At 32.7% G+C, this 14,163-nt stretch overlaps 1 protein-coding gene across 1 annotated transcript; it reads right to left on the bottom strand.

The window, feature by feature from the left end:
- Positions 1 to 2,967: 2,967 nt before the first annotated feature.
- Positions 2,968 to 3,978, bottom strand: LOC134696297 (uncharacterized). The gene has a single exon (XM_063558011.1). The coding sequence runs from the start codon at positions 3,737 to 3,739 to the stop codon at positions 3,425 to 3,427; it is 315 nt and encodes a 104-aa protein (XP_063414081.1). The 5' UTR covers positions 3,740 to 3,978; the 3' UTR covers positions 2,968 to 3,424.
- Positions 3,979 to 14,163: the final 10,185 nt, after the last annotated feature.

The following is a 14,163-nucleotide window of genomic DNA, read 5'->3' as shown; positions in this document are numbered from 1 at the left end:
AATTATTAACTTAGACTTGTATATTGCTATCTGGGTATATCCACTTCATTATACCAATCTAGTCACACGAATACCTTGCGATTTCGAAAAAGATTGATCTCGTCGGGCAGAGCACATGTATGTTTTTAGTTTAATATTTAGGGGCCAGCTGAAGCACACCTCCGGTTGTGGGATTTATTCGCTGTATTGAAGACCCATTGGTGGCCTTCGGTTGTTTTTTGCTTTTTGTAGGCTTTTTGTCTCTTTGGCATATTCTCTATTTCCATTATCAATTTTATATATAGTATTTAATATCTGAATGAAGATAGATCGGGTACACATTTGTACATTTGTCAAAAACATACTTGAAAACTTGTATACTTTTTTGTGAAAATATAATTCTGTCTAGAGAAAAAGTAAAATCACAAAAATACTGAACTTAGAGGAAAATCAATTCGGAAAGTCCATAATCACATGGCAAAATCAAATAACAAAACGCATCAAAAACGAATGGACAAGAACTGTCATATACCTGACTGGTACAGGCATTTTCAAATGTAGAAAATGGTTGATTAAACCGGTGCATTACGTTTGCGCGCATTGCCATTACATTTGCGCGCAAAAATCATTACGTTTGCGCGCAGCTTTTGATTACAATTGCGCGCATTTTTTGACAGATAAACTAAGGTAAAATGCAGGTTTTATTTTTTTGATTTATTTTTAATTTGTTCAATTATTTACAAGTATAAGTACTCATTCCGTTAGTTTTAGTCCCCTGCTCACCAACAATGAGGTGGAAGTGGGATTTTGAGCAAGATTATTCCATGTTATTATGCAAAAGCACTAAATCCTAGAAATATATACAGATGAAAATGTTAAAATGTTAAAACATAGCTAATCTTGAATAAAGGTAGAATTATTGATAAATTCATTACTTTACATATCGGTACGTGCCGACACTCCATGTTTTACCTGGTGTAACTTTACAAACTAACTTAAATTATTTACTAATTTTAAAAACGGACACTATTATTTGAAACACTTTTCATCCTGAAATATTCAGAATGAAGTTATATTGATGCCTTAAGCCATACTACGGAAATAATAATGATCACTTTATAATTGGATTTAGAATTCAATTTGAACAATATATAATAATTTAAATTAAGAAATATTTTCAAAAATTAGTAATTTATAGTCATATTTATTATGTAAATAAAAATAATATGTAGTCAATTACAATTTGATTTAATTTTCATTTATATTTTTACCTGAGTTTACCTGTAAAATGAATGCGCGCAAATGTAATCAAAAGCTGCGCGCAAACGTAAACATTTTTAATCCCCAAATGCGCGCAAACGTAGTGCGCCCGATTAAACCTGGTTTTATAGCGCTAACCCTCTCACTTTGATGACAGTCTCATCAAATTTAGTTATATTTACATTGATGCGTAAACTAAACAGACACAATAAATAAAATAGTCAAAATATGGGTACAGCAGTCATCATCGTTTTGTAGGGTAGAAATAGATATAGATCAATGTACGGACTTCAACACGGGGTCAAAAAGCTATAAAAAGCCCCAAAATTACTAGTGTAAAACCATTCAAACGGGGAACCAACGGTCTAATCTATATAAAAAAAAATTAAAAACACGTATAAATTACATAAACAAACGACAACTACTGCATGTAAAATTGAGAATGGAAATGGGGAAAATCAATTCGGAACTACTGCATGTACATTAGATTCCTGACTTAGGACAGGTGCAAACATTTGCAGTGGGATTAAACGTTTTAATAGTACCAAACCTTCTTCCCGTTTTTCTGAAACAATAGTATAACATTACAACATAGAAAACCATACGATAAAATATCAATTGGGAGAATATTAAGAAAATTCAACAGCAGGAACGAAAAACATTGACCAATAATTTAATTTTGGATGTAACGCGTCTCCTGATTGGCTGACGTTATTTTGTTATGAGCTCATAGATATAATTCAGTCATGTGACCGTAGCGTCATCAGCGTTTTTTCATGGTTTTCTACGGTTTAAAATGGAATTTAGAATTAAATTATAAGAAAAGACTAATATTTTTTCTGTCTATTCGAAATAACATAAAAAAAAAATGTGGCGCACACTGTTAAATTACCCGCTACGCGCGTTATTCAGTGTGCACCAAATTTTTTGTGTTATTTCTTCATAGACAGAAAAAATATTACAGTCATTCCTTAAATGAATCATGAAAATAAGGTCAAGGTCAGATAATACCTGCCAGTCTGTCATGTACTCATAACAGTCATTACATATACGAAATAAAGTTGACCTATTGCTAAAAGTTTTTGAAACACGCACCAGACACTTAAATTTATAAATTTAACATTAACCAATGACCATTGAAAATGAAGTCAAGGTAAAATGAAACCTGCCAATTTGACATGTACTCATTACAGTAATTCCATACACCATACATACTAGTAGTTATCCTTCTGCTTATAGTATTTGAGAAATGGACCTAATCACGTAACTAATCTTGTTTATTGATCCATGAAATGAGGTTGGGGTCATGTTAAACCTGTCCGACATACGTGTAGACGTTGTAAGGAACAAATAAGGTTATGCATGTACCATTACCCATGCATTTTCCAAATAGTCGCTGAATCATGAAAATTAGGTCCAGGACATTGGATATATGTTAGACGGACACTCCGTAAATAAGGTACCTGCAAACAAGTTATGAAGAATCCAGGTATTCTGGCTTCTGTAATATAAAGCTCTTTAAACAAATAGTTTGCGACGCCTGATAGTAAATATTTATTTCTCGCATACAGCGATGTGCAGCATAGGCGAGACAAAAATCATTATCGTCGAGTTGTAAAAATGTACGATTTTTTGTGTGAACGAAAATTTAGCAGTCGAGAATGAATAGTATTAGTTCTTTGTACGCAACAACAAAATATCTAGTGAAACTAAAATGCAAAATTAACACAACTTATAGAATTTTTATTTTTGTGCAATTTAACAACTAGAATACAAAAGTGTCGGTTAACAATGTACAAAACACACACACTTGCCACACCATCGCATGATGAAAGACAATATATGACTAGAATAAAAAAAACATGTTGCAAATTATGCTAAATTGGGAACAGAATTGTCTTCATTGCATTTATTATTCATTTACCTTTAAATGTTTCTTTTAAATAATACAATCGCTCCATGTCGTTACGTACGTCATGACAATTTGTTCATCAGTTCAATAAATAAAGTATGTATTTCCACTTCAATAAATAAGAAATTTTTCAAGAAAATGTTTTCACAAAGTCGAATGCTTGCATTAAAACCGAACTCTGTCAAAAATATAAAAGCAACGATGTATGTCCATCAAAGATGTACCTCGTTACCAAGTCCCCCTATTTGTCATTTACAGTTAATTCACATTACACTATCGATTATTTTCTTCAAAGGGCCTCAGTTTACATGCTTTCTTAACTCCACCACCCTGTGTCCACATGCACTTCTTAACATCTTCGAACAGTTCCATCTTAGCCCAAGAATGACGACCCGTTTCCATGAATGAGTTTTCCAGTTTCCATGACTGGTTGACCTTGGCCTTCGAAGCCAATGTTGGTTTTGCCACTCTCTTCAGTAAATCGTCCATTTCAGTTTCAGTCATGTTGCTGGACGTTGATCTAGCTGTCGTCACAGCCGCAACAGCCTGGCCCACTTGTTCAAACCATGGTGAATCGAGAGAAGGCATAATTTCCGTTAAAATCAGATTCAATTTAGAACACAAATGGTTTTCTTCTGAGTTTTATCTTTTTTTTTCTCTTCGAAATGAAAACACAACAGGACAGACTGTTCTGTTATGACACAACTGTTTTGAATCGCAATCTAATCTAGAATATATCTATATATTTAACTAACAGAACGTAACTTTAAGTGATTAATTCGACATAAATCCGTTATGCATGTATGATAGCATTAATAATATAATATACGTCTTTTGAAATAATAATTTCAATAGAAGTCACATGCGGGTGAACCGTGTATTGATATTTTTGAACCCTTCTTTCAAATCTAGCCGTCTGTTAATAGTATTATAAACTAACAATCAGCTTTTAAATAGAATGAAACAATAAATGAACTAAGTGTCGATTAATCCAGTTTAAATAATCGAGGGGCTCTTTGGGTTATTTTTTAAGGTAAAATGTCTCCCAGATAGATTTCTGATAAAAGGGGTAGACCTTTCTTACAAATTGTCTCTTTAATCATAGTATTTTCTAAAGGATTTAATTCTAATATCAAAGCACCTTTTAACAATAAGTTTACTCTAATGAGATGCAAGTTTACAAAAGACATCTGTATATCCCATTTAAAAAGTAATAGTGAGATAAATAGCTAAATGATCAATCACTATCTGTATCGTACTGAACATATATGAAATATTTCCCACTGGACATACAGCAAACGAAAATCAAACAATTTACTATTAATTTGCACGAAAAGACTGTTGAACAGGATGAACTGATAGGGTTTAGATTATTTTCCAAAACTTGATTTTGTCATTTTTTTAAATTTAAATAATTCACAAATTAAAAAAAAGTAACGATAACTCGTAATCTTTGGAAATATATGCATTATACCTTCTTTTACATAGCTATTCATATGAACCTCTGTAAGAGATCGGGTCAGCGCCCAGCCTTTAAAATTTTGGAAAATGTCCCACAAAGGGTAGTTAAGGTTTATAGAACAATATCTGACATATTTATACCGGGCTGAAGTACGTCCATTATTCATAGTTCATTATTCATTATTCAATAATGAATAATGAAATAGTTCATTATTCACTATTCAATATTGAAAAATGAATAACGAATAATGAAATGGTTTATGTTTCATTATTCAAATTGAACCGGTGAATAGTGAAAAAAATATAAAAAAATTTGACCGTGACACTATAGCTATATTTTGATTCGCAATGACCATAAAAGGGTTTACGGACGACCTAAATGCAACACTATGCATAAAAATGAGGAAATATAAAAAAGAAGATGTGGTATTATTATCAACGAGAAAAACATCCACAAAAGACCAAAATGACACAGACATCAACAACTATAGCTCACCGTACAGCCTACAACAATGAGCAAAGCCCATACCGCATAGTCAGCTATAAAAGGCCCCAATAACACAATGTAAAATAATTTAAACAAGACAACTAACGGCCTTATTTATTTAAAAAAATGAACGAAAAACAAATATGTAACACATAAACAAATGACAACCACTAAATTACAGACTCCTGAATTGGTACAGACACATACATTAATTCAACGGGGTTAAACATGTTAGCCAATTTTGAATTATGAAATGGATATTTTGAATAATGGAATGGACTGCTGCGACCCTTTAGCCCCTAATTATAGATAAACTTTATACCTCATTCGAAAGCTCATAACGAGAGCAACAAAATGTATATAGTCAACATGTTCCGCAACGCATATTACAGGACTTAAATGTCGAAATACGCGTGAAAGTTAAGAAATAGCCAATTTTGAATAATGAAATGGATATTTTGAATAATGGAATGGACTGCTGCGACCTTTTAGCCCCTAATTATAGATAAACCGTATACCTCATTCGAAAGCTTATAACGAGAGGAACAAAATGTATATAGTCAACATGTTCCACAACGCATGTTACAGGACTAAAATGTCGAAATACGCGTGAAAGTTAAGAAATAGCCAATTTTGAATAATGAAATGGATATTTTGAATAATGGAATGGACTGCTGCGACCGTTTTGCCCCTAATTATAGATAAACCTTATATCTCAATCGAAAGCTAATTACGAGAGGAACACAATGTATATAGTCAACATGTTCCGCAACGCATATCAGAGGACTAAAATGACGAAATACGCGTGAAAATTACGAAATAGCCAATTTTGAATAATGAAATGGATATTTTGAATAATGGAATGGACTGCTGCGACCCTATAGCCCCTAATTATAGATAAACCTTATACTTCGTTTGAAAGCTATTTTCGGGAGGAACACAATGTATAGTCAACATGTTCCGCAACGCATATTACAGAACTTAAATGTCGAAATACGCGTGAATGTTAAGAAATAGCCAATTTTGAATAATGAAATGGATATTTTGAATAATGGAATGGACTGCTGCGACCCTTTAGCCCCTAATTATAGATAAACTTTATACCTCATTCGAAAGCTCATAACGAGAGCAACAAAATGTATATAGTCAACATGTTCCGCAACGCATATTACAGGACTTAAATGTCGAAATACGCGTGAGAGTTAAGAAATAACCAATGTTGAATAATAAAATGGATATTTTGAATAATGGAATGGACTGCTGCGACCCTTTAGCCTCTAATTATAGATAAACTTTATACCTCATTCGAAAGCTTATAACGAGAGGAACAAAATGTATATAGTCAACATGTTCCGCAACGCATATTACAGGACTTAAATGTCGAAATATGCGTGAATGTTAAGAAATAGCCAATTTTGAATAATGAAATGGATATTTTGAATAATGGAATGGACTGCTGCGACCCTTTAGCCCCAATTATAGATAAACTTTATACCTCATTCGAAAGCTTATAACGAGAGGAACAAAATGTTTATAGTGAACATGTTCCGCAACGCATATTAGAGGACTTAAATGTCGAAATACGCGTGAATGTTAAGAAATAGCCAATTTTGAATAATGAAATGGATATTTTGAATAATGGAATGGACTGCTGCGACCCTTTAGCCCCAATTATAGATAAACCTTCAACCTCATTCGAAAGCTTATAACGAAAGGAACAAAATGTATATAGTCAACATGTTCCGCAACGCATATTAGAGGACTTAAATGTCGAAATACGCGTGAGAGTTAAGAAATAACCAATTTTGAATAATAAAATGGATATTTTGAATAATGGAATGGACTGCTGCGACCCTTTAGCCTCTATTATAGATAAACTTTATACCTCATTTGAAAGCTTATAACGAGAGGAACAAAATGTATATAGTCATTATGTTCTGCAACGCATATTAGAGGACTTAAATGTTGAAATACGCGTGAAAATTAAGAAATAGCCAATTTTGAATAATGAAATGGATATTTTGAATAATGGAATGGACTGCTGCGACCCTTTAGCACCTAATTATAGATAAACCTTATACCTCATTCGAAAGCTTATAACGAGAGGAACAAAATGTTTATAGTCAACATGTTCCGCAACGCATATTACAGGACTTAAATGTCGAAATACGCGTGAAAATTAAGAAATAGCCAATTTTGAATAATGAAATGGATATTTTGAATAATGGAATGGACTGCCGCGACCTTTTAGCCCCTAATTATAATAGATAAACCTTATACCTAATTCGAAAGCTTATAACGAGAGGAACATAATGTATATAGTCAACATGTTCCGCAACGCATATTAGAGGACTGAAATGTCGAAATACGCATGAAAATTAAGAAATAGCCAATTTTGAATAATGAAATGGAAATTTTGAATAATGGAATGGACTGCTGCGACCTTTTAGCCCCTAATTATAGATAAACTTTATACCTCATTCGAAAGCTTATAACGAGAGGAACAAAATGTTTATAATGAAAATGTTCCGCAACGCATATTAGAGGACTTAAATGTCGAAATACGCGTGAATGTTAAGAAATAGCCAATTTTGAATAATGAAATGGATATTTTGAATAATGGAATGGACTGCTGCGACCCTTTAGCTTCTAATTATAGATAAACCTTCAACCTCATTCGAAAGCTTATAACGAGAGGAACAAAATGTATATAGTCAACATGTTCTTCCACGCATATTAGAGGACTTAAATGTCGAAATACGCGTGAAAGTTAAGAAATAGCCAATTTTGAATAATGAAATGGATATTTTGAATAATGGAATGGACTGCCGCGACCTTTTAGCCCCTAATTATAGATAAACCTTATACCGAATTCGAAAGCTTATAACGAGAGGAACATAATGTATATAGTCAACATGTTCCGCAACGCATGTTACAGGACTAAAATGTCGAAATACGCGTGAAAGTTAAGAAATAGCCAATTTTGAATAATGAAATGGATATTTTGAATAATGGAATGGACTGCTGCGACCGTTTTGCCCCTAATTATAGATAAACCTTATATCTCAATCGAAAGATAAATACGAGAGGAACACAATGTATATAGTCAACATATTCCGCAACGCATATCAGAGGACTTAAATGTCGAAATACGCGTGAAAGTTACGAAATAGCCAATTTTGAATAATGAAATGGATATTTTGAATAATGGAATGGACTGCTGCGACCCTATAGCCCCTAATTATAGATAAACCTTATACTTCGTTTGAAAGCTAATTTCGGGAGGAACACAATGTATATAGTCAACATGTTCCGCAACGCATATTACAGGACTTAAATGTTGAAATACTCGTGAAAGTTAAGAAATAGCCAATTTTGAATAATGAAATGTATATTTTGAATAATGGAATGGACTGCTGCGACCCTTTAGCCCCTAATTAAAGATAAACTTTATACCTCATTCGAAAGCTTATAACGAGAGGAACAAAATGTTTATAATGAACATGTTCCGCAACGCATATTAGAGGACTTAAATGTCGAAATACGCGTGAATGTTAAGAAATAGCCAATTTTGAATAATGAAATGGATATTTTGAATAATGGAATGGACTGCTGCGACCCTTTAGCCCCAATTATAGATAAACCTTCAACCTCATTCGAAAGCTGATAACGAGAGGAACAAAATGTATATAGTCAACATGTTCCGCAACGCATATTAGAGGACTTAAATGTCGAAATACGCGTGAAAGTTACGAAATAGCCAATTTTGAATAATGAAATGGATATTTTGAATAATGGAATGGACTGCTGCGACCCTATAGCCCCTAATTATAGATAAACCTTATACTTCGTTTGAAAGCTAATTTCGGGAGGAACACAATGTATATAGTCAACATGTTCCGCAACGCATATTACAGGACTTAAATGTTGAAATACTCGTGAAAGTTAAGAAATAGCCAATTTTGAATAATGAAATGGATATTTTGAATAATGGAATGGACTGCTGCGACCCTTTAGCCCCTAATTAAAGATAAACTTTATACCTCATTCGAAAGCTTATAACGAGAGGAACAAAATGTTTATAATGAACATGTTCCGCAACGCATATTAGAGGACTTAAATGTCGAAATACGCGTGAATGTTAAGAAATAGCCAATTTTGAATAATGAAATGGATATTTTGAATAATGGAATGGACTGCTGCGACCCTTTAGCCCCAATTATAGATAAACCTTCAACCTCATTCGAAAGCTGATAACGAGAGGAACAAAATGTATATAGTCAACATGTTCCGCAACGCATATTAGAGGACTTAAATGTCGAAATACGCGTGAAAGTTAAGAAATAGCCAATTTTGAATAATGAAATGGATATTTTGAATAATGAAATGGACTGCTGCGACCTTTTAGCCTCTAATTATAGATAAACCTTATACCTCATTCGAAAGCTTATTACGAGAGGAACACAATGTATATAGTCAACACACCAACTGGCACCAAAATATTTATCAAGTCTTATTGTGCCTACAAGTAGTAAACAATCATACAATACTCGACTTTCATCATCGGATAATATTATTGTCCCTAAATCAAATACAGAATTATACAAATCAAGTGTTTCTTTTAGTGGTCCAAAAGTGTGGAATTCATTGTCCAGTGAAATTAAAAAATCAAAAAGTATATCTACATTTAAAAACTCTTACAAGTCATTTTATTTTGAAAAGTGTTAAATTTTTAAGTTGAGCCACAATGTATACCATAGGTGTTTTTGTTGTTGTTGTTGTTATATTACTTTCTATACATCTATTCTTAACATGTGTGTAATGATAGATTAATTATGTTTTATTCATATTGTTAACATTGTATGTATATATTATAGAGAGCCTTATTGAAAATTGGTTTAATCCAAATAAGTTACTCTCTTTAAATAAAGCTATTATTATTATTATTATTATTATACATGTTCCGCAACGCATATTAGAGGTCTTAAATGTCGAAATACGCGTGAAAGTTAAGAAATAGCCAATTTTGAATAATGAAATGGATATTTTGAATAATGGAATGGACTGCTGCGACCCTTTAACCCAAAATTATAGATAAACCTTATACCTAATTCGAAAGCTTATATCGAGAGGAACAAAATGTATATAGTCAACATGTTCCGCAACGCATATCAGAGGACTAAAATGACGAAATACGCGTGAAAATTACGAAATCGCCAATTTTGAATAATGAAATGGATATTTTGAATAATGGAATGGACTGCTGCGACCCTTCAACCCCAAATTACGATATATGACTATATACATTTTGTTCATCTTGTTATAAGCTTTCGAATGAGGTATAAGGTTTATCTATAATTTGGGGTTGAAGGGTCGCAGCAGTCCATTCCATTATTCAAAATTTCCATTTCATTATTCAAAATTGGCTATTTCTTAACTTTCACGCGTATTTCGACATTTAAGTCCTCTAAATTAATATGCGTTGCGGAACATGTTGACTATATACATTTTGTTCCTTTTATTATAAGCTTTCGAATGAGGTATAAAGTTTATCTATAATTAGGGGCTAAAGGGTCGCAGCAGTCCATTCCATTATTCAAAATATCCATTTCATTATTCAAAATTGGCTATTTCTCAACTTTCACGCGTATTTCGACATTTAAGTCCTGTAATATGCGTTGCGGAATATGTTGACTATATACATTTTGTTCCTCTTGTTATAAGCTTTCGAATGAGGTACAAGGTTTATCTATAATTTGGGGTTGAAGGGTCGCAGCAGTCCATTCCATTATTCAAAATATCCATTTCATTATTCAAAATTGGCTATTTCTTAACTTTCACGCGTATTTCGACATTTAAGTCCTCTAATATGCGTTGCGGAATATGTTGACTATATACATTGTACATGTGTTCCTCTCGTTATAAGCTTTCGAATGAGGTATAAATTTTATCTTTAATTAGGGGCTAAAAGGTCGCAGCAGTCCATTCCATTATTCAAAATATCCATTTCATTATTCAAAATTGGCTATTTCTTAATTTTCACGCGTATTTCGACATTTAAGTCCTCTAATATGCGTTGCAGAACATGTTGACTATATACATTTTGTTCCTCTTGTTATAAGCTTTCGAATGAGGTATAAATTTTATCTATAATTAGGGGCTAAAGGGTCGCAGCAGTCCATTCCATTATTCAAAATATCCATTTCATTATTCAAAATTGGCTATTTCTTAACTTTCACGAGTATTTCGACATTTAAGTCCTGTAATATGCGTTGCGGAACATGTTGACTATATACATTGTGTTCCTCCCGAAATTAGCTTTCAAACGAAGTATAAGGTTTATCTATAATTAGGGGCTATAGGGTCGCAGCAGTCCATTCCATTATTCAAAATTTCCATTTCATTATTCAAAATTGGCTATTTCTTAACTTTCACGCGTATTTCGACATTTAAATCCTGTAATATGCGTTGCGGAATATGTTGACTATATACATTTTGTTCCTCTCGTCATAAGCTTTCGAATGAGGTATAAATTTTATCTATAATTAGGGGCTAAAAGGTCGCAGCAGTCCATTTTATTATTCAAAATTTCCATTTCATTATTCAAAATTGGCTATTTCTTAATTTTCACGCGTATTTCGACATTTAAGTCCTCTAATATGCGTTGCGGAACATGTTGACTATATACATTTTGTTCCTTTTATTATAAGCTTTCGAATGAGGTATAAAGTTTATCTATAATTAGGGGCTAAAGGGTCGCAGCAGTCCATTCCATTATTCAAAATATCCATTTCATTATTCAAAATTGGCTATTTCTCAACTTTCACGCGTATTTCGACATTTAAGTCCTGTAATATGCGTTGCAGAACATGTTGACTATATACATTTTGTTCCTCTTGTTATAAGCTTTCGAATGAGGTATAAATTTTATCTATAATTAGGGGCTAAAGGGTCGCAGCAGTCCATTCCATTATTCAAAATATCCATTTCATTATTCAAAATTGGCTATTTCTTAACTTTCACGAGTATTTCAACATTTAAGTCCTGTAATATGCGTTGCGGAATATGTTGACTATATACATTGTGTTCCTCTCGTTATAAGCTTTCGAATGAGGTATAAATTTTATCTTTAATTAGGGGCTAAAAGGTCGCAGCAGTCCATTCCATTATTCAAAATATCCATTTCATTATTCAAAATTGGCTATTTCTTAATTTTCACGCGTATTTCGACATTTAAGTCCTCTAATATGCGTTGCAGAACATGTTGACTATATACATTTTGTTCCTCTTGTTATAAGCTTTCAAATGAGGTATAAATTTTATCTATAATTAGGGGCTAAAGGGTCGCAGCAGTCCATTCCATTATTCAAAATATCCATTTCATTATTCAAAATTGGCTATTTCTTAACTTTCACGAGTATTTCAACATTTAAGTCCTGTAATATGCGTTGCGGAACATGTTGACTATATACATTGTGTTCCTCCCGAAATTAGCTTTCAAACGAAGTATAAGGTTTATCTATAATTAGGGGCTATAGGGTCGCAGCAGTCCATTCCATTATTCAAAATTTCCATTTCATTATTCAAAATTGGCTATTTCTTAACTTTCACGCGTATTTCGACATTTAAATCCTGTAATATGCGTTGCGGAATATGTTGACTATATACATTTTGTTCCTCTCGTCATAAGCTTTCGAATGAGGTATAAATTTTATCTATAATTAGGGGCTAAAAGGTCGCAGCAGTCCATTTTATTATTCAAAATTTCCATTTCATTATTCAAAATTGGCTATTTCTTAATTTTCACGCGTATTTCGACATTTAAGTCCTCTAATATGCGTTGCGGAACATGTTGACTATATACATTTTGTTCCTTTTATTATAAGCTTTCGAATGAGGTATAAAGTTTATCTATAATTAGGGGCTAAAGGGTCGCAGCAGTCCATTCCATTATTCAAAATATCCATTTCATTATTCAAAATTGGCTATTTCTCAACTTTCACGCGTATTTCGACATTTAAGTCCTGTAATATGCGTTGCGGAATATGTTGACTATATACATTTTGTTTCTCTTGTTATAAGCTTTCGAATGAGGTACAAGGTTTATCTATAATTTGGGGTTGAAGGGTCGCAGCAGTCCATTCCATTATTCAAAATATCCATTTCATTATTCAAAATTGGCTATTTCTTAACTTTCACGCGTATTTCGACATTTAAGTCCTCTAATATGCGTTGCGGAATATGTTGACTATATACATTTTGTTCCTCTCGTTATAAGCTTTCGAATGAGGTATAAATTTTATCTTTAATTAGGGCCTAAAAGGTCGCAGCAGTCCATTCCATTATTCAAAATATCCATTTCATTATTCAAAATTGGCTATTTCTTAATTTTCACGCGTATTTCGACATTTAAGTCCTCTAATATGCGTTGCAGAACATGTTGACTATATACATTTTGTTCCTCTTGTTATAAGCTTTCGAATGAGGTATAAATTTTATCTTTAATTAGGGGCTAAAAGGTCGCAGCAGTCCATTCCATTATTTTAAATTTCCATTTCATTATTCAAAATTGGCTATTTCTTAACTTTCACGCGTATTTCGACATTTAAGTCCTCTAATATGCGTTGCGGAACATGTTGACTATATACATTTTGTTCCTCTTGTTATAAGCTTTCGAATGAGGTATAAATTTTATCTATAATTAGGGGCTTAAGGGTCGCAGCAGTCCATTCCATTATTCAAAATTTCCATTTCATTATTCAAAATTGGCTATTTCTTAACTTTCACGCGTATTTCGACATTTAAGTCCTGTAATATGCGTTGCGGAACATGTTGACTATATACATTTTGTTCCTCTTGTTATAAGCTTTCGAATGAGGTATAAATTTTATCTATAATTAGGGGCTTAAGGGTCGCAGCAGTCCATTCCATTATTCAAAATATCCATTTCATTATTCAAAATTGGCTATTTCTTAACTTTCACGCGTATTTCGACATTTAAGTCCTCTAATATGCGTTGCAGAACATGTTGACTATATACATTTTGTTCCTCTTGTTATAAGCT

Source organism: Mytilus trossulus, chromosome 14 (genome assembly GCF_036588685.1).
Source record: "Mytilus trossulus isolate FHL-02 chromosome 14, PNRI_Mtr1.1.1.hap1, whole genome shotgun sequence".
Lineage (NCBI taxonomy): Eukaryota > Metazoa > Mollusca > Bivalvia > Mytilida > Mytilidae > Mytilus > Mytilus trossulus.
The sequence above is the reverse complement of the archived record's forward strand: the minus strand, read 5'-3'. Positions and strand labels throughout refer to the sequence as shown.

What these genes read in the sequence shown, in the direction of transcription:
- LOC134696297 (XM_063558011.1), bottom strand. Translation starts at nt 3,739, where the DNA reads ATGCCTTCTCTCGATTCACCATGGTTTGAACAAGTGGGCCAGGCTGTT.